The sequence below is a fragment of the Ips typographus genome, linkage group LG1, assembly GCF_016097725.1.
Source record: "Ips typographus isolate SLU linkage group LG1, UJ_Ityp_2.0, whole genome shotgun sequence".
Taxonomy (NCBI): Eukaryota; Metazoa; Arthropoda; class Insecta; order Coleoptera; family Curculionidae; genus Ips; species Ips typographus.
Window position 1 is genome coordinate 11152638 of NC_138422.1, and position 21918 is coordinate 11174555.

At 35.4% G+C, this 21918-nt stretch overlaps 1 protein-coding gene and 2 long non-coding RNA genes across 11 annotated transcripts in view; 1 reads left to right on the top strand and 2 right to left on the bottom strand.

Moving 5' to 3' along the window:
* Nucleotides 1-4509: 4509 nt before the first annotated feature.
* Nucleotides 4510-6201, bottom strand: LOC145731699 (uncharacterized). The gene is made up of 2 exons (XR_014178862.1): nt 5059-6201; nt 4510-4991 (listed from the first exon to the last, which is right to left on the bottom strand). It is a non-coding gene; the product is annotated as an uncharacterized LOC145731699 (long non-coding RNA).
* An 11689-nt stretch (nt 6202-17890) lies between these two features.
* On the bottom strand, nt 17891-18287 carry LOC145734552 (uncharacterized). The gene is made up of 2 exons (XR_014179439.1): nt 18145-18287; nt 17891-18085 (listed from the first exon to the last, which is right to left on the bottom strand). It is a non-coding gene; the product is annotated as an uncharacterized LOC145734552 (long non-coding RNA).
* Nucleotides 18111-21918, top strand: part of LOC145734238 (uncharacterized) — a 102601-nt gene continuing 98793 nt past the window's right edge. For 3 of the 9 annotated variants that reach the window (XM_081987522.1, XM_081987510.1, XM_081987519.1), the window contains exon 1: nt 18112-18926. In XM_081987522.1, the coding sequence (XP_081843648.1) occupies nt 18536-18926 (391 nt within the window). In that variant the 5' untranslated portion in view covers nt 18112-18535. Of the gene's footprint in view, nt 18927-21918 lie in introns of all 9 variants that reach the window. The other 6 variants (XM_081987527.1, XM_081987543.1, XM_081987535.1 and 3 more) reach the window with 3 other exon arrangements.

Here is a 21918-nt window from a genome sequence, read left to right on the forward strand (position 1 = left end):
ATAGGCCGTGTTCCGTGTTCGACTTGACGCTCTATAGAGCGAGAATAGCAAATTTGACGTCACATATCAGGATCACGTCATTTGACAGTTGGTTAAATATCAACTGTGTTTGTCGAATTTGTAATTTTATTAAAAAATTGTGCACATTTTATAACAAAGATAACGCAAAACAAACTGTACAGACAGGTTTCTTTTCTACCTATTATGAAGCTTACACTTTTCGCTTTGAGATGGCAATAGTAGTAATTGATGATAAATAAATAAGGGTGCAAAATTAGGGCAAATATTAAAATTTAATAATAGACAGTTATTTTTTATTTAAAATAATATTGATTAATTACCTTACGACCGAGGAAATCGTGATTCTAGGAACAGTGCCGCGACCTGCAAATGCTGCACATGTGGACTTACCATTACAGTTAATTGTTAATACGATATTTTAAAACAATGGCCAATTAATATTAAGTCCTAAAAGTATGAAGCTTAAAGCAAGCAAAATTTATCTTCATCTTGGTCTACTAGAGCTAGAGCACTGATTTGCAATAGTACTTTCTAGTTCTCATGAGACGTACGACATACCTATTGTTTTTCTACAGCATTGTCAAGAACATGGAATTTTTGAATTTCAAGCTTTGAAATTTAACATTTTGTTCACTCGTTGGGTGTTGTGTAAAGAATGATAAGCTATCCCAAAACTGTATACAGTATCTCATATACCTATCCGCGTGTATCTCTTATAGTTTCCGAAATCCCAACGGTGAGGGTCGAATTTGAATTACCCTGTATAGGTACTTAAAGATAAATCAGAAAAGTTTGGTTTGGTAAATTAAAACTTTAAACTGGTTTTACAAAAATGGACAATTTCAATTTGTTTTTTTTTATGAATGGGTGTTAAAGTTAATCCTGACCCAAAACCCACTAACTTTCCAAGTATTATGTATTGTCATCATTCATCATAAACACGTAGTTGTTACCAACTTTGTGGAATGTGCGGCTGACCATTACCAAAACCAAGCTGGTAAACAATATAAAGAAATTGAATTTGGTTTCTATAAAGTGTATCGACTAGAATGTAACAATTTGCGACATAATGTACTTTCTAAAAAAAAAGAAAAAAACCGGACTCGTTCCACTTTTTATTATTTGCCCATTAAATCAAATTCCATTAAAAGCCTGATGAACGTCACGTAGATATTTAAAATGAATGGAAATATTGCGTGAGACAGTAAGAGCCCCTCATCTCCTCCTGTCCGTATATAAAGCCATTATAAATATCAATACAAGGACCGTTCCCTGCTTAATCCTGTAAAATGTATAATGCGTCGTTTCCGCGTTCTTTCGCATCATCCCCTTTCCCTTTTGGATCGTTTCCCAACCCCTCGACCGCGTTCCAGTCATGCAACGTTGCCACCCCATCCTAACATAATCAAACCTATATCTATTAAGTAATAAAAAGTTATTATTGCTTAATTTTTCGTTTCATCAGAGGGGTGATGAATACAAGCTGAATAAGAGCATTGAAAAAATGGGACAGTTAACACTGATGATTTTGCAAATGGGACAGTTAATGGCAACGGCGATTATACAGGGTGCCACAAATTTGTATGGGTTGAGTTGGTTAAATGGGGTCATAAACCATATGCGAATCTAGTTGTCACTCGAAACAACAAGTAAGATTTTTTATGTTTCACCTATACGTTATGAATAAATAATACCTTGGAAACGGTGTCGGTTATAGTGCTCATAACAACATGAGGGTATTATAGGCGGGCGTTATCATAACGCCCTGAAACCTTTTTTGATATTAGCAGTGGCATTTTTATTCTTTCATGCCATAAAAACTACGTATTCCCTTACCTTACTTACGTGACTTTTTAGGTAGTAAACTTTCGTTTGCTTTTGCTGAATTTTCTTATATACTTTCTAAAATTTTGTCTAGCTTTTGCCATTTTCACTGACTGAAAGGACTATCAAAGTCACATCATTCAGGTAAAATAAACACTAAACAACATACCGGTAAAGGTGTACTTTACTTTTCAATGCCAGAAACAGTAAATAATTGCTGAATTAGGTGAAACATAAAACATTGCACCACATGCGTTAGGGAGAGTATAATGTCCATCAGGCCGAAACCTTCAGGACATTTTGTTCTCTCTAACGCAGATAAAGTCAAAGTGAATAGGGGAGTACGTCAGGGTGACACCATATCTCCGAAATTATTTACCCTGGCGCTAGAGAACATCTTCAAATCATTACAGTGGGAAACAAAAGACATTAACATCGACGGGTCCTACCTAAATCATCTCCGATTTGCCGACGACATCGTCCTGATAAGTAATAACATACATGAATTGAGTGACATGGTAAAACAACTGAATGATGCTTCAAAAAAGGTTGGCTTAAAAATGAACATCTCAAAAACCAAAATAATAAGTAACAACGAAGAACACATACTTATAGATGGGATAGAATTGGAAAACGTGGAAGAGTATATATATTTGGGACACACAATAAAAATAGGCAAAGAAAACCAGTCGGCGGAGATAAGACGAAGAATAAGACTAACTTGGGCAGCGTTCGGAAAAATGAAGCATATACTTAGAAATAGTACCATCCCTATTAACCTTAAAAGAAAAGTTTTCGACACCTGTATAATGCCGGTGGCGACCTATGGCCTTGAGACGATGGCAATGACCAAAAAAAACCGCAAATCGGCTCAGAATAATGCAAAGAGCGATGGAGCGGGCGATGCTGGGTATTAGTCTCAGGGACAGAAAGAGAAACGAAGAAATCCGAGAAAGAACTAAGGTCGTAGATATAATAGAACGTATTGCAGAACTGAAATGGCAATGGGTAGGACATATGGCCCGACACGACCAAATTAAATGGTCAAATAGATTAACACAGAACAAAGCGCAGCACAGGAAGACCACAGACAAGATGGCTTGATGACATCAAAAAGCAAGCGGAAAATAGGTGGTTCCAGATGGCACAGGACAGGACGGCATGGAAAAACATGAAAGAGGCCTACATCCAGGAGTGGACAGGAAGTGGCTGAAGAAGAAGAAGAACGCCCTTGGTACATAAATAGCTAATAATCACTACACCATTTCTAAATGTAGTTCAGAAAAGACCAAGTGAGATTCAGTAAAGGTCAAACGTAATTCAGAATAGGCAACTGTAATTCAGAAACCATCAAATGAATTTCAGAACATTCAAAGGCAATTCCATAAAATACATTTAGTACGTTTCCACGCAATTGAAGGCGTTTTTAAAACGATCTCAAAATTGAAAGTTTTTAAGAGTTTCCATGCTAAGTTTCAAATCGTTTTCAATTCCGTTTTTAAACTAGATTGAGTTTTTGACAATACGTAGAAACGATTGAGTTGTGTCATTTGACTTCCGATGCACTTCTTTCTTCATATTCGTCAAGAGTGTCCACCCCACAAACTGGATGATGGTCTGGCACTCAATAATTCATCAAGCATGGCAAAATAGTTACACTCTGAACGGACTTCTCCACTTGTCCCATTTTTACGCTTCACTTTATAATACATGCACTTCAAAGCCTAGTAGTTGAACCTTTCTTTACTAATTCTTCATAAACCCATTGGTAAATTTCTCCATTTTTATACTTCTTGGTATCAAAATACCGATTGATGTTTTGTGTTTGGAAAATTTCCAGTAGAAGTTTTACTTCTTTGTCCAGCCAAACATTTCTGGTAGCCGTGATAAGGTAAAATGCTTACTTTATTAGTAACAACAATTAATGAAATTAGAAACAATTCTAATGATAAAATGACAAATTTTTAGTTATGTTCTCTAACTTAAAGAAATGAAAAATGACATTTACACGCTGACAATACACAATTGTGACGTATTTTCTCGATTTCAAAATCGTTTTCATTTTTAAGGTGTTTCCATGCTATTTCAATCCCGATACGATCCCAAAAATCGGCGAATCGACCTTGAAGTGAAATAAGATTGAAACCGAATTGAAAACGGGTTTACAAGGCAAAATTCAAAACTCAAAACGTTTTGAGAACGTTTTTAATTTGCATGGAAACGTAGTAATTATCTGTGAAATGTTATGAAAAAAATAACACAATTTAGGTTAAAAATTAAACTGAATTGCATTTGACATTTACTGAATTGCAATTAACTATTCTGAATTACACTTGACTCTTTCTGAATTACAGATAGAAATGGTGTAGTTTTTTAGTAAATCGACGAAAATTTATACTATTTTCTTTTGTGCCAATCTGGTCTTGCCGTCATAAGACAGTCTAAACTTATCTAAGCGGTCCTTAAACTCAGCTTATGTTGGGAAAACGAAATTGACATCTGTCTACATAGACAAACTAATAATAATTGTTAATATCTTGTCTAACTAATAATATTTTCATTAAATTAAATAATTAGAAAAAACCTCAACCAACATGTACTCAATACTCAATTTTATTTTTAAATTTAAGTTGGTCGCTATGCCTGTTGGCAGAAATGACACACTTATTCACGTTGCTTCATGTAAAAATTTATTGGAGTAAAAAGACATTCATCATGTCAATAAATTTCATGATTTAAATGATCTACAAATTTGTGAATAAATTCACGGAAAAATGTTTGTCAAGTTCGGTGTAAAGCTAGTATTTGACATCAAAACTGTAAAACTTGTGGCACTCCCTCTGTATAGCCGTCTCGTTTTGTTTTGGGGCAGATAAAATAGGCCGTCAGGCTCCGAAATGAGGTCGATCAATGTGAAAGGGTGGATGGGGTTGGGGGGCACCAGACGGGGCTAGACTGCATCGCTGCGAAATGCGCATTTTCTTGAGGCGCTGCGATTGTTGTGGTCCAAAGAATTTCCTGGATGTGCTTCCCATTGCAACCTCATCGAAAATTCCTCGCCTTGTATTGGATTACGGAATTATTGACATTCAAATAAGGTGTGCATTCTTGTGAACTCCATAAACTAACCAGGTATTCAGAAATACCTTTTGTGCACACGGAAAAGTCAAATTTACTCTCTGTCGTCTGTATTGAAGGGGGAGATATACTTACGTTCTTATTTCATTTCCCAGAAATAAGCCCTATATTTAGACTATAAAAGCGTACAAACTACGTCGTGTTTTAGTGGTATCGATCGTACACCGGTCCAAAGTACGGCGTAGTAGATGACGTAGCAAAACAGGGCGGCTCGGTGGCCCTAGAGGATTGTTGGCCCCGTATTCGTTTGCCACTTTGTAACGGCAAATTGTTGTGGCTACGACCTACGTTTCCGGCCACAGTCGCAACGTAGAAAAAGACGAGAAATAGACTGAGTAAGGTCACTTGGTCTTTACTCGTGTTGTTACGTTTGAGTGACAAACCTTGGGTATGAATGACCTGAGAGTGGAATGCACTGGCGCGAAACGGGTATAGTAAGACGGGTATAAACAGTATTTATGATGGTTTTAGAGCATTGTTTTGATGAAGAAGCCGCGGTTTTAGGGTCAGACAAACAACAGTAAATTCACGGTTTGGGTCTTTAAATTTGTGTTTTATGCTTAAGTACCTAATTAACTGCTCGTGTCGTAAAAGACATTTAAGCCAAATAATTTAGAAAAAATAGCAGAATATACCAAAAAAGTTAATAACTTACAAATAGCGTTTTCAATTTTACTGCTAGAATCGAAATGAGACATTTCTTTAATTGTTTTGTTTCTTTTGTCAGAAAAAGATGGAAGATTGAAAAACAACAATTTCTGCTCTAATCATCGTCAGCTATGTTCTGTTGTTAATGGTCTCTTACAATACTTGATCAGAAATTTGACATTTTTTACTATCAACAGTATCAATCTTATACGGTTACGATGTGTCACATTAGCTTTTTTCTGGTTCATAATTCTGAACCGTTCAGGAACTGATTTAGGCATGGATAAGATAAGTATTGCTGTGTACTGATTTCACAGGACTATGTACAAATTATCGTGCAAATATTACATTCCCATATTTGAAACAGTTCAGAATCAATAACCCGAATTAACCTATTAAGAATGGGACGGTGCATTAATCCACCCATGTCAGTTGTCAAATGAGAAGGTTTTTTTTTAAATGTCATTTGTTAACAGTGAGCACTATCAGCGGTTATTATTTTTTATTATGTTTGATTCCAAAACCTATAAAAGCAAAATTCAGTGTGACAGGAAAATTTACCAATTGTACCAGTAAATTCCAATTTGACCAATAAATATATGCATCTATCTTGAAATTTGCTTGAAAGATATCATTTTCCTGTTATGGCTGTCATTAAATTGAAAAGTCATAAACCTGAATCACTACACTTTTCATGCACCCCCTGTATAGTAGCGGCACTGACGAACTGGGAAACTTCCAGGAATGAGTTTTAACTACAAATTAACCGTCTTGAGTTCCTTTTTCTAACGGTGTTGAACAAAAAATTCTATCTGTAAAATTGCGTACAGGATGACCAAAAACATCATCACATTTTTTATGCACACCCTGTATACTGGAAGCAAAAACACGGTCCTGCAAACTTATGACGCTGAGTTAAGGGACATTTTTGGTTTCTTGCAATTTTTTCGTAACCTTCACCGTTGTCGAGTTATTTAGCAAAAACTGGTTTGATGCAACAAATTTTCAAATAAATTGCAATTGTGGTTTGAAAGTTGAACACCTTGTAACTGAGTTATTTTTGGGAGTTCAGGGTGATTCAACCACTTGAAAGAACCGTTTTGAGCTCCCCTTTCCAATGGCGTAGTCTAGTCTAGTATAAAAATTGCGTACAGGGTGACAAAAATAGTGAAACACCATAATTTTCCTGTACACCCCGTATACTGGAAGCAAAAACGATCCAGCAAAGTTACTGCAAAGGGAGTTGACTAGAAACATTTTAGGTCTCTTGCAATTTTTTTGTAACTGTTACTGTTTTCGAGATTTTTAGGATAAACTGGTTTGGTACAACAAATATTTAAATCAGTTAAATTTGTGGTCTGAAATTTGAACACGGTTTGAAAGGACAGTCAAAGACAAAATCACTTGTTAAACCCCCTTGGAGTAAGAAAATGATTGTTTTAAGCACATTTTTAGAATCCTCATTAAATTTCCTATATGATCACCTGAAAAAACACTACAAAATTTGATACAGTCAGGGAGAAAAGCGGTTTCAAAGTTTGAACTGCAAGGAACACAGTTTCAAAGGACCGTCACGGAAAAAATTGCCTACAAAACCCACTTCGATAGAGAAAATGGCTATTTTAAGCACATTTTTGGAATATTCCTTATATTTCCAGTCCAATAACATGAAAAATACTACAAAATTTGGTACAGTCAGAGCGAAAAGCAGTGTCAAAATTTGAACTGCCAGAAACACAGTATTTGTAATTTATCAGTAATTTACTGGTAGTTTACCGGTCAAATTTTCCTGGTAAAGTAAAATATATACTTTACCAGTAATTTACTCATCACAAGATATAACCCAACTTACCTCAGTCCAAAAGTCTATAATTTCGGAGATACAGAGTGTGAAAAGTTTAATTTGCTTTTAGTTTTTTCGTCATATTTTTTTTTATAAATGATGTATTGTCACAAAATTCGGCTAAGAGGTGTTTTGTGTGAAAAAATTCAAATCTGCTCTCGTTTGCCTTGTAAAATGTAGAGGGCACCACCTACGACACCTTATACACATTTAAAATCAAATAACTTTTTTGAGAAAACCTATTTGGTGGTTTTGTGTACAAGGTGACGTAGGTGGCGCCCTCTATGTTTTACAAGAAAAACGGGAGCAGACTTGAATTTTTCACACCACAAATCGCAACTTTCAGAGACAGAAAAGATAAAATATGTAATGTTTGGACAGGACAACTTTGTCATTGGCATTTTGACAGTTCTAACTTTGACCTTGAATAACTCGCTTAGTTGGCAAATGACAACAAAACGCCACTGAAGCAAAAAAGATAGTCAGACTGTGGGCTTTCCAAAAATGCGGTGGTACAAAATCGTAAACGACACCGTTTGCCCGCTAGAGGGCGCCAAAATTAACTAAGTTTTTTACACCAAAAAAAAAAACCATACGAGATTTCGCTTATATGCAAAAACTTTGATGTAAACTAAATCAATTTTACATTATAGTTAAACAATAATGGTACTACTTCAACCAGATTGGCTGATAGGAGTGCATAATAAAGTTGAAATGATTTGATTGGTCAACAGCAGTGTTTTCCAATTTAGAATCACCTGGAGTAAGTAATTATTTGACAGGTGTAGAGCTAATTTTAACAAAGTTTCTTCTAAAAAAGCTATAAATACTACTTTGTCAGAGCACCAACTCAACATCTTTTCGTACTTTATTCGAGAATGAAGGAGGAGTTCTGGAAGATATAGAGGATAGACGTTTTCTACAGTTGCCCAAAGAAAAATTGTTTGTCGATAAAGTAGAAACAGTTGGAAATTCAGAAGAAAATAATAAGTTCAATGCAAACTTCCGAAGGAAGATCACCAAGTGCTCTTTTCTCCTATCCTGTTCCAAATCATGTTAATTTAAACAACATGGTTGTTGAAGAATATGTGCTTTTCACTATAGAATACTTGAGATTGTTCTTTTTTAAGCAGCTTTTTAAAAATGTTAGATTGCTAAAGAAAAGCTCTCTTATAAGCCAAAGTTTAAGATCAATTGTTGAGATAAACCTAAAATCTTTTATATTCTTTCTGAATTCCTGTCTGAACATTGAATACGAAATGACCTATTGGAATTTATAAAGATCACTACTAGGCAATATAAAAATAACAGTTAAAAATAGTCGCGTAACAATTTCGGTTTTTACGAGCCTCCTTATCTCCAAACTACCATCATCAAAAATGCGTTCGTGCGTGTTCGCATGAAGAACCAGCAGGAAAAGAGCCGAAAGTACCTTTTGTCGGTCGCAATAATGCCGGAGAGAAAGCCGAAACGATGTGTTTCTGTTTACGGTGTTTTTACGGGAGGCAGCGACTTTGTTTTGGCTGAGCGGAGAATGTGGTTGTGGTGTCTGTCTATGTATAGCAAGGTCATCGCCGTTTCCTTTTGCACGGTCAGTGTCTCCTGGGGCACCGTGCGAGCCCACGTGGGTTCGCTATTTTGTCGGACGAGATGCCGGTCCCTACATAATATATATAAATATATCTCGTACTTACGGCTTGGGCGTTACGACTCTGTAAATAGAGACATGTTTGTGAAACTGGCACGAATTTGTCTTGTAACTGCTTTTTTTTTCTTATTCTGACCGAGATTGACGGTGACAGCCAACCGTTGCGTTGAGACTTAAATAACGAATATTTTTCATAACTTGATTTTAATAAATGAGTTCAGTTACTAGAACTCTAGGAGAGTTTGAGTTGAGTGTGTCCGTAAAATGCTCACTGAGTGGTAAAAGCTGTAGCAAACAATAACACTGTCCAATTAATTAAAAGTTGATTTGGCTGGAACTGTAGTAACTTGGAACCTGCAGTAGCATCATTTCTGACTGAACCACGCAGTGTTGCCAAGACAAAATATTTAATGGCGGTAGAATAATCAGTCAAAAAAACGATAGATAACGGTAGATCAAAACAAATTCATTATTATTATACAGGGTGTTTTATAATAGTTGGCAAAAATTTTAATCATTGATTCTTGCTACAAAAACCGTACTTCAAAAATACAGATCATTTTTTCATTAATAATTGTTCTTTAAGTTTTGACATTAGTGACAGATATCACGTGGTTTTAAAGAATTTTGACAATAGTCACGTGACTATTGTCAAAAATCATAAATCTCAAAAACACTCTTTATATCAAATACTGCAAGGAAAACGTTTCTAAATCCTGATTTTTGCAACTTTAGAGCACGGTTTGTCAGTTTTGACGTTAGTGACAGTTGTCACGTGAATGTAGAAGACTATTTAGCTAGACTATGAAGTAAAAATTGTCAAAATAACTGTCATAAATCAATCTAAGAAATACGTTTTATATCAAATACTGCAAGAAAACGTTCTTAATACTGATTTTTGGAACTTTTGAGCATAGTTTGACAGTTTTGACGTTAGCGACAGTTGTCACGTGATTTCAGAAGACTATTTAGCTAGAGTATAAAGTGACAATTGTCAAAATAACTCTCATAAATCTCAGAAATACGTTTTATATCAAATACTGCAAGAAAACGTTTTAAAATACTGATTTTTGCAACTTTCGAGCATGGTTTGACAGTTTTGACGTTAGTGACAGTTGTCACGTGATTGTAGAAGACTAATTAGCTAGACTGTGAATTGAAAATTGTCAAAATAACTGTCATAAATCTCAGAAATACGTTTTATATCAAATACTGTAAAGAAACGTTTTTAAATACTGATTTTTGCAACTTTTGAGCAGTTTGACAGTTTTGACGTTAGTGGCAGTTGTCACGTGATTTCAGAAGACTATTTAGCATGACTATGAAGTGACAATTGTCAAAATAACTCTCATAAATCTCAGAAATACGTTATTTATATCGAATACTGCAAGGAAAACGTTTCTTAACCCTGATTTTGCAACTTTAGAGCACGGTTTGTCAGTTTTGACGTTAGTGACAGTTGTCACGTGATTGTAGAAGACTAATTAGCTAGACTATGAAGTGAAAATTGTCAAAATAACTGTCATAAATCTCAGAAATACGTTTTATATCAAATACTGTAAGGAAACGTTTTTAAATACTGATTTTTGCAACTTTTGAGCATAGTTTGACAGTTTTGACGTTAGTGACAGTTGTCACGTGATTGTAGAAGACTAATTAGCTAGACTATGAAGTGACAATTGTCAAAATAACTCTCATAAATCTCACAAATACGTTTTATATAAAATACTGCAAGAAAACGTTTTTAAATGCTGATTTTTGCAACTTTTGAGCATAGTTTGACAGTTTTGACGTTAGTGACAGTTGTCACGTGATTTCAGAAGACTATTTAGCTAGAGTATAAAGTGACAATTGTCAAAATAACTCTCATAAATCTCAGAAATACGTTTTATATCAAATACTGCAAGAAAACGTTTTTAAATACTGATTTTTGCAACTTTTGAGCATAGTTTGACAGTTTTGACGTTAGTGGCAGTTGTCACGTGATTTCAGAAGACTATTTAGCTAGACTATGAAGTGACAATTGTCAAAATAACTCTCATAAATCTCACAAATACGTTTTATATAAAATACTGCAAGAAAACGTTTTTAAATGCTGATTTTTGTAACTTTTGAGCATGGTCTGACAGTTTTGACATTAGTGACAGTTGTCACGTGATTGTAGAAGACTGTTTAGCTAGACTATGAAGTGAAAATTGTCAAAATAACTGTCATAAATCTCAGAAACTCGTTTTATATCAAATACTACAAGAAAACGTTTTTAAATTCAGATTTTTGAAACTTTTGAGCATGGTTTGACAGTTTTGACGTTAGTGGCAGTTGTCACGTGATTTCAGAAGACTATTCAGCTAGACTCTGAAGTGACAATTGTCAAAATAACTCTCAGAAATACGTTTTATATCAAATACTGCAAGAAAACGTTTTTAACTACTTATTTTTGCAACTTTTGAGCATGGTCTGACAGTTTTGACGTTAGTGACAGTTGTCATGTGATTGTAGAACACTATTTAGTTAGACGGTCACGTGACAATTGGCAAAATAACTGTCATAAATCTCAGAAAATCGTCTTGTTTCGAAAACTGTGTTAAAATGTAATTCTTGCAAATTCTAGTAAAATTTTTACAATTCTGACATTAGTGACAGACATCACGTGGTTTTAGAGAATAATTTGGAGTAAGAAAATGACTGTTTTAAGCGCATTTTTAGAATCCTTATTAAATTTCCTTTTCAATAAACTGAAAAAGTATATGAAAAGTTTCACCACCAACATAATGACAATAACGTAATTAAAAACGGTAGATTATATACAAAAAACAGGAGAACAGAAGAACTACACAAACGGTAGATATACCGTTTTAACGGTAGACCTGACAACATTGGAACCACGACTAAATTTCAGACAGTGAAATGGGAGTAAAGTCTGTACCAGGGCTAGTGGCAGTGACGTAATAATTGTCGTTCCTTTTCTATTACATGTGAACTGAACGAGATGGAAAATTGACGTCACCCTGTATGTATATGTGTAAATCTCATATTGGAAGGTTTATAGATGTTTGAAACCTGAAAATTCTTTCATTGATTGATCTTAAATCTGCTGAATTAGGGAAGAATAAAAAGGCTAACCATCCTTATTCTTTCAAATTTTAGTTAATCAGATTTTTCTTGTTTATTTAACAAATGAGTGCTACACTTGAAAACTTTGTGAGTCTAAATCTGCAAAGATGCTTTTTAGGATATTGACCTGGAATAACAGAAATTCTTCTCAATCCGTCACTGCACCAAATACAAATATCACTGGCGCAAAATAATTGTATTGAGATAAAAAAAAACTCACACGCCCCCATATGGGCGCCTCTGGATTCTCCGAAATATCTGATGGGGGCCCGATTTACAGGTTATTTCGCCGACTAATATAGTGAGCGTATCAGTCATCCAAATCAATGGTAAGCAACCCAAATAACCCAGTTCTAAGAAATTCGGCAATGTTAATGGCTTTCAGCAAAAAGAACGACGAATGGAAGTCAACGGCACTACCAAGAATGTTTAGGCATGTGCCACAGTATCGATACTTAATGTTTTAATTTTTGCATAAACAAAAGCAATGTTGTCAGTTTTGGTCCAATATATTTAACTGAAGTTAGAACGTAGATGGTTAAAAATAAACTTGTTATCTACGATAATCCTATCAGGTATTCAGGATGTTTACTTATGAACTGGCAACATTGATTTAAGAAGTGATTGAATGTTGCATTCGTAATAGTAGACTATTAATAATAATACAGGGTGTCACACGATAAAAACTACCGTTAGGAAATGGAATACCCAATAATCCAACTAAAATATTTGTATGACACCTCCGATTATACATGGAACATCCTGTATATTGTTGTAATTTTGAGTACTCCTATCTATTTCAAATATTTTTCATGTATCATAACATTCATAACCTCTATCTTTATTCCCCCTCTGTTAACCTGAATGAGATAGAGCTAAACGGTTTGCATGTTCTTATCTTAACTTTTTGAGATCTAGTATATCATTTGGTAACATTTTTAATTTTAACAGGTGTCAAAATTTTTATGACAGTTGAAAAGTTGACACTTTTTCAAATATCACCACGCAATAGATCACAAAACGTTAGACAAGAACATGAAGCTATGACACTCCAGAATCTAAAGATGCCATTTTTATATGTATTGTTTTTAAAATCACAATTCTCATGAATAGTAAGGGACCGATGACGTAATTTGACAGTTGGTCAATATTTTCGAGAAGTTTTGATTTTCCGGTCCGTTAAAGGTTAATTTTTGCAAACTTAAATTAGTTGAATTATTATTGACGAGCGGATTTGTGAATAGTGTGGGCAACATCAGATTAATTATAGCCACTGATATTTTGACAGTTTACGGCTGCCATACTGAACGATTTTTGTCTCCCACTTTGGTTGCTTATGCTCCTTCCTGCTATATTTTTTTTTCATTGGTCAATATATTGTTTCGATAAATTAAGTCATCATGAGGTCAGTTTTGTCTTGCATGTTGGATGAAATATCAAGAAAAGATCTCCAACTAGTAATCAGAGAAATAGATACATCCATCACAAGTCAGAAAACGTCATAGTCACGTGAGCATTCAACCAATGAAACTTGACATTTACTGTTTCTGAGTTGGAAACCAGTCAGGGATTGGCTCTGCGAACAGACCTATTATATATTTTTTGCAAGCTGTCAAAATATATAGTTTTAAAACGTAGTAGTTTCAGGTATCGATAACGAAATACAATATTGACATCGTTCGGAGACCCCTAGACCGTAGACTATTTATGGTGGCGGTAGTGTTTTTGAAGTGCAAATTATTCCAGATGCAAATTTCTGCGAAACGCCCACCCAGAACTAAACCCAAACAAAATCTTGTTTGTGACGGCACTTTGTTGTTAGTTTTAGGCTCTCCGATATTGGTTCGTTTCCCACGGGCAGAGTAGAAGTGACAGTATATTTGGTGTGGCAGTCTTCCAGCGCCACGTGGTGACTGTCACGTTAACGACTCGGAGCCACAACAGCAGATTACATAACCGCAATTGTTATGACGGTCTTCACTGTAATATTTTTTTTGTCCGGGTTTGTGGGCATCAAACAAGTGTAAAATTAGGGGGCAAGAAACTGTGGGCTTTAAATAAGTCTTTTTTTAACAACCGACCCAAAATTTCCAGGTGGCGTCCTCGATTGTCAGTTACAGGTATACGACCCGGTCTTGGCCAATGCCTTTTCTCACACCAGGTTGAGCGCGGCCGCCCTTTTCTCCCCGCTTCCACCTTCCTGTTGTTTTGTTACGTTTTCGGCATGTGCAGAACTCGAGAGACGCAATTTCTTGGAGTCTAGTCGGGATAGACCCCAAAGTATGGCGACGTTGCCTGTTGTTACATTGCAATTAATTCCCGCCATTTTTTTCCAATTGTTTTTACAACTTGACCTGCACTTTTAAGGCTTCACTGTTATAATTTCCTATTGTCAACTTTTATACCATAGTTAAGACTGAATGAGTTATCGGGTTTAGCTGATGAATGTTATGGTGACTGATGCGAGAGGAAACCAAATCCGAAAAACACAGGAAGTATTGACGCATCTGACAACAGGGTACGGTAATATTTTACGCTTCGGCTTGGCGGTTATCGAATACTTCGGTTCGGCACATGCGCCTTTTTTGTTTACAACTTTTACGGGTCTGCGGCAGATTGGATGCGACGTACTTCGCACAGTATCGCCTCCGATCTAAACGAAATGAAAAAGGACCAGACGTGTGCGTTTGGGCGGATTGTTTTGAACGTTTAAAACACATGACCGATCTGGGGAAAGTGGGAAACGACGGAGACGGCAACAGGGCCGGACTCTGCACGGTTTTGGCGGGATTTTTGTAGTTTACGCGCGCCAACATGAATGCCGATTACCGGACCACTTTAACGTGGTTCATTCAATGCGAATAGAGGATAAAAAAAACGCGCGCCATTTGCTCCCGGTTTTTCAGTGGAGTTTACGGCCTATTGATGTGGCTGAGAGTTAAGTGAAAGTAAATGGAGAATTACTACATTAACTGGAAATTTGTTTGGAAAATTTAGCTTAATGCGTAAGACGAATATACGCTTCAAAGTGTGACAGTACCAACGTTGGATAGTGTAAATAATACAAAATCGGAAAATGAGCAACCAAACGGCAATTATAACCTAACTTTGTCCCACGTCAAACAGCTGACGATGCCAGTTTCCTTGATGCAGCATTTTGCATAAATCACAGCACTGTTCATAGTTTGTGATTGGTCAAGAAAAAGCTTCAAGCTGAAAACTGCTTTTTCTTGACGAAATACTTTTTTCTCTCTTCTGCGAAGAATGGCCGCCGAAGGGAGCCACTTTAGTTTTTTTCTAAAAATCACATGACCCCATGATTACAAAATTATACCAAGGCCTCGTGACGTTTGGATCATATCGCGTTTAGATCTGAAAGAAAATGATTAATTTTTAGTTGTCATTAGCCGTTTTCTTTCGTTTTGTAATTTCGGATCCAAACGGCTTTGGTAAAACAAGGTTTACCATTATAGTCCGATTTACCAACTATTTACTAGTAGTACACACAATTTTTTATCAAAGCTTGATATTAACAAATAGAAAAACAATAAGACATTTCAAAACTATTGTAGAGTTTCTGTTATTTAATGTGAAAGCACGCCAATTGTATCCAGCCTAGCAAAAGTGATAAAACATATGGTCCAGGGCACTAATGGGAGCGATGCACGTCATCAGTCAGTTTGACGTTTTGAAAATGCATTCGTATTTCTTAGCGATTAGTTGCGACCTGTAGCGCTCTCTTTCTAACACGCGCTTATTAACTGAACGCAATTCTGACACAAACGTGACCTTCTCGATCTCGACGTTTAACGAGTTGTGTGCGTTGTTGCCAGATTGCTAGTTGACCGTTTCCTGTTTTTGTTTTTGTTGTTGATGACTTGACTAAAAACTGCTTACAGAGAGAGACAAAAAAAAACTCAATATTGACTAATATTGTTATTCAAAATTCTCTGTTAAAAAACTGCGTCAACTTCTATATAAGAAGTAAATAAAAACAAAATTTATGTAATCGTGTTTTAATGAAAAATCTAAACAACTGGCAACGATGCGCGTTAAACGTCAATGACGTACATAGCCTTCTACTATATCTAGTAGGCCATGCAAAACGCCCTCTCGCGGAGAAATTATCGTAATAGAGCTATGTGCAGCCTTTCAAAACGTTATTTTTGCAAACTTTTAACAAACAATTACAACAACTTAAAACAATTAGTTGAATTATTATTGACGAGTGGATTTGTGAATAGCGGACAACAGCAAATTGGACAACGATTTTCGTACGCGTAGCGCTAAATTTGAAGAAAGAACAGTATTTAGTAGTTAGTTGTGCGGCTTGTGGTTTAGCCCAAACTCCAATAACTAGACATTTCTTTAGTGCTAATTGCTTGATTAATAAGTTAGATATGTTGCATTTTATACTATTAAATGAAAGGTAAAAACTCTCTGTTTATATTGGAGAATTAATTGAGGTCAATGACCTGACAGTGCACCGCCCTCTGTACAAGAAAGCCTAGAATGTCACTTTTAATGGCGGCGTTATCGGATTTTTTTTTGTACACAAACCTATGGAGATGCAGTAGAAAATATGTTTTTTTTTATTTTTTCGTGTAGTTGATTAGAAGTTGTGAGTGAAAAATCAAAGAACGCTTCATTCCTGATCCAGAAAGCAAGTTTGGTTAGAACCCTTTGTCTTGGAAAGTACAACAAACTAATGTAAAAACTGCTCAACTGCTCAATCAAAGAAAATTTGGAAATCCTTGAATCTAGGTAAGCAAAACTGGTAAATGGGTTTTATATTATTACCGAGACCTTTCTTTTAAAATGTAAATGTGCCAATGGAACTTCTAAAAGCTGTCCTGTTTCTTCAGAGTAAACCTTTGTTGCTCTCAAAATGCAGGCGGTCTCAAAATGTAACTCACATAAGTCACATACCAATGTAAGTAAGAGGCAATAAGTTTACTGAATGAGAAAGCATATTGTACTTACCACTGAGTATTGTGTTGGAGTAAAATCATTCCACTTCAAAGCTTTCGAGCAGGGTCTTTTGGAAAGTAAAAGACTGACACTTTTGGGCCTTTCACCAAATTGCTTTTAGAAATTTGGCAAACAACCAGTGGACGGCATATTGTAGAGGCAATAGAATTTAAGTTAAAAAACCAACCACAAATTATAGAACAATGAAGGAACAATAACAATAGTGATAACACAATAAAATGAACACAAACTACACTTTCACTAGAACAATAAACATATAAACAACAATATATAATAGCAAACATAAATTACTTTGGCAAGTAATCCCAAGTCTTGACTTTAAACCTTAAAAATTAATTTAATCATCGAAAAACTCAATTTCCACAATACAAACAAATGCAAACTGTCAAACGAGTATTTCGGCCATATTGGAATTTTTGGCATGCACCTTCTTGGCTTTCTTGTACAGAGGGCGGTGGACAGTGCCAACGGAACTACTAACTACTAGTACTTAAACGTCAACATGTCAACAATGTCAGCGCCTAATGATTATATTGCCACGTGTCTTTCAGGATTAATCAACGACTGAGCACACGTGATCTTCTGTCCTAGAAAGAAAGTGAAGTTACTGTCATCTGTTGAAAATCTAGCTGTCAAGTCTTAAACTGCTAAACAACGGAATGTCAGTTTAATTTGTATATTATTCCCTACTAAAAATTGTAAAAATTCTAGCTGTTTCTCCTTGCTTCTGAAGTCTTCTGTGTTATCATCATCAATCAGCCCGTTTAGTATACTGCTATACATAGGCCCCCCTTAATCCAATCCATCTTTGTCGGTGTGGCGATCATCCAGCTGAGGCTGCTCTTCCTGGATGAAGTCTTGTAAGTATAATAAAACAGTTCTAATAAATTATTTCCAGCAAGGCATAGGAATCTACTTGAAACTGAATGTAATCCGGGCCTGCGTCTGTGCTAATGTTTGGAGTAGTAGAACGTACAATCGACGCGCGCGGGGCGAGTTTGGCCTGTCCCGACGAGAACGAGAATGCGATTGAAACCATTCGCCCCTACCAGTCGGTGTTATGTTGTTTGGCCGATAACCTGAAGCGAGCCGAGCACAAAACGTAAAAACGTGTCACAAAAGTGTAAATAAAAAAAAAACTGTCAAAGTGACAAGCGTCGGTTGTCACGGCAACCATCTATCTCCGTAAAATGCTACGCGAAGTTCAGTTGAAAACTTTAGAAATCCGAAATTGACTGACATTCAACCGGTTGAGTTTCTAGTGCGTTTGTTTACTCGCAAACCAAGTGACAACCTTTTAAAAAATCATGTCGTTGAAAACCCCCGAAACGCCCATCGCCTCCACCGGAGACATTATCCGGTGCGGGGTGCTAAAAAAAGCAAAAACCTCCAGGAAAAAGTATTTTGTATTGAGGGCCGAGACCCCGGACGCCCTAGCTAGATTGGAGTACTACGACTCAGAAAAAAAATACCGGGCGGGGCAACTCCCCAGACGTATCATCCCCTTGAAAACTTGTTTCAATATCAACAGGAAACCGGACTCTAAACACAAACATGTGATCGGGCTATATACAAAGACCTATTGTTTTTGCGTTGCGTTCGAGTCCGAAGACGAACTCAAAGTCTGGCTGAAGGACTTCCTTACCCTCCAACACGGGGAGGAGATTCCCGAAGGGGAAGTGTTGAAACCTAAATTTGGTAAGTTCGCCTTGCTTTGTACCCAAACCGCCAGAAAAATACACACAAGCAGTTTTTCTTTTCAAAGAATCCAGCGAATTTGTCGTGTTTACATTTTTGCGGCGGGCCCTGTTTACTCAGGTTAAATCCTATAATAAGCACAGATAGGGAATACCTTTTATTTGTAAGGTCTATTTTTGTCACAGTAACCACAACCATAGCAAGAAAAACCACATTCCACATTGCAGAAATCTTCCATTGGAGTATTTGTTCTGTCTTTTAATTCTGTTCAATGGTTTTATCAAGATTTTTAGTACAAAAGGTTAATTTTTTTCTTCTAGTTCAAAAGTAGGATTTTCTACTACTACTCTAAAATTTGTGTACTGGCTTGGATACCTAAGGGAGTTTTTGGTCTGGTTATTCTGTTTGTATTGATTTATATTGATTTATTATGAACTTATGCGCAGTTTTGTGCTTTTGAATTCACACCACAAATTTGCCAACAGACAGTTCCAATAATGGCAACTTGAGGAGCTCCAGGAAAGGATTCTTAATAAATAAACTTTCTGGGAAATCGCATTCACATTTTTTTGAGAACCACTCTTATCACTTGGACTGCACTTATAATTTAAGGAGAACACAATGCACTTTTTCCTTAAAAAACCAGAATAAAACACTAAAAAGGATTCAATAATAGGGGGCCAATTAATCCTCGCCTTTGAAATTCCACTTAATTAAAAGTCCTAATCTTAAAACCTGTAATTTACACAGTCCTTTAAGTAATATTGTTTGTTCAGGATTAAAAAAAATATATATTAATTCAGCATCTTATACTACTTAATTTTCCTGGAATTATTTTGGTATTTCAATTCTGTAGAATTTCTTGAGTACATTTGAGTAATGTCAGTCAGTTGAAATATCTTCAGAAAAAGCTTATCATTCATTAAAATGTTCTTTGATAGGACAGAAGGTAACATTATACAAAATCTTCAACGAAAAGGAGTCTCTAAATTAAATGCCAAAAATATCATAATTGATAATTGTTATTTACATGAACTACCTGAAGATCTAGTTAAACCGACTTAAACAGTCATAAGCTTTGTTTCTGAGGTATAGGACCTAAAATTCCTATCTCTGTTTTTTGTTTAGTATTCATGAATGTTAATTTATTTATTTAAAAAATAAATACACTACACTACTCTTATTGTCAGAATTTACAGGTTAGTAGGTAATTTTTAACCCATGAATAGTAATAATTGATAGATTCCAAATCCCTAAAAAAGTACTCCCTCCAACAGAATTGTACAAAATAGTACCTTGTTGTGTATAGTGTAATTAAGAGTTCTTTTCAGAGTATGTACAGGATGTTTCTTGAAATACATATTTTTTCTCTTCATAGAAAATTTTACTGTTCTCCAAGTTCTAATAAGTTAACATGTGAATTAATTTAAATAACTGAAAAACTCTGGTAGCTAAATATTATTAGGACTTTGGCATTTAGTAGGTATTTGTAGCTCCACTGTGAGCCATTATCCCCTTCATTAGCAATGATCCTGTATATGAACAGTGTTAACTTATACATTTCTTTAAGGGAAAACCGTTGGTAATGACAAGCAGCAAATGTTACAGCGAAACTGGTTGAATCTATCAGAAATAGATCGAAATTTTAAAATGAAAGAACACTAAAAAAAAAAAAAAAACAAATACTACATCAAAGTAGTATTTTCTGACCTTTCTCAACGTAAGCATTTTTAATGATACCTAAACGACTTCAAACGTAAACAATTGAAAAGCGCCGGTGATAATGACAGACGGGTGAAACGACATCAGCATGAACTTTAATGGTATTTGAAAGCATATAATTTTAAATGTTATCACGATTATTGTCATTCATTCATGAGCTGAGCGAATATGACGTAATTTGACATTTGGTCATAAAAATGACTGAATGAGCTGTGTGGATAACTGTCACTCTCTAAAGGAATGAAGCTTTTGGCTCAAACTAGGGTAGTAAAGAAAGAAGAATTATCATGGTCAGTCACAGTAATTTGACAGTTTCCAGAAAACTTAACAAAAATCTAGAGATTTGTTGTTGTAGGTACTCATATAAAGTACAATTTTGACACACGTCACATTTTTGTCAATTTTCTCGACAATTTCAAATAGTATTAGTAGATTTGAATTTGTAGTCACAATTACCAACACTCAAAACACCAATTTAATGGGTAAATGATGCCACTTAAATGATTTTGTTGTTGCAAGGTGTTTTTCGGAGTGTTTTTCATACCGCAATTTCAACGTGCTGTTTTTGTAACTATTAACAATCCGATTAATGAACGACTCCAATACGTTTGATGATTAGGATCAGTGAAAAATCACACCAGGCCGAAAATCAACTTAATGACTATTTTTTTTTGCTCTGGATAAATAAACGCTAAAAAATTTGATTTTTGAATCTGCTGGTGCATGCGATCAACTTCAAGGATTGTTTAGACGCTTTTGAAAATATGTTTACTAGTTATTAACAGTTGTAAGAGTGCAGTGCCGTGTAACATTTTCGTAGAATAAATTTTTGGGTTAGTTGGAATTTTAGTTTAGAAATCCAGGACCTATATTTTTGCATACACAAAACTGTTGTTAATATTGGCATGCAACAATAAAACGACCATTAAAAGCATATTAAAGTACTTTAAATTCGTAGACAGTCATTATTTTTCTATTAAATTAGGCATTTTTATTTGAATGCAACTTTGAAAGACTTGTGGTTGCAATATTGAACCAAAAAAAAAGTGAGATTATTGAGGAATGGATAAAGTCTTGGATAAAGTCCTCTACAGGGTAATTCGAGGGGTAATCATAAAAGTTACAAGTTAAATTAGGCAAAAGCTGTCAAATTTGATGACAAGTTAAATTCTAGAAACACTGTTCAAATTATGTTTATTATGTAGAACTTGTCAACGAAAATGAATAACATGTCAACGAAAACTGTTTTAAAATATGATGACGTAATCAA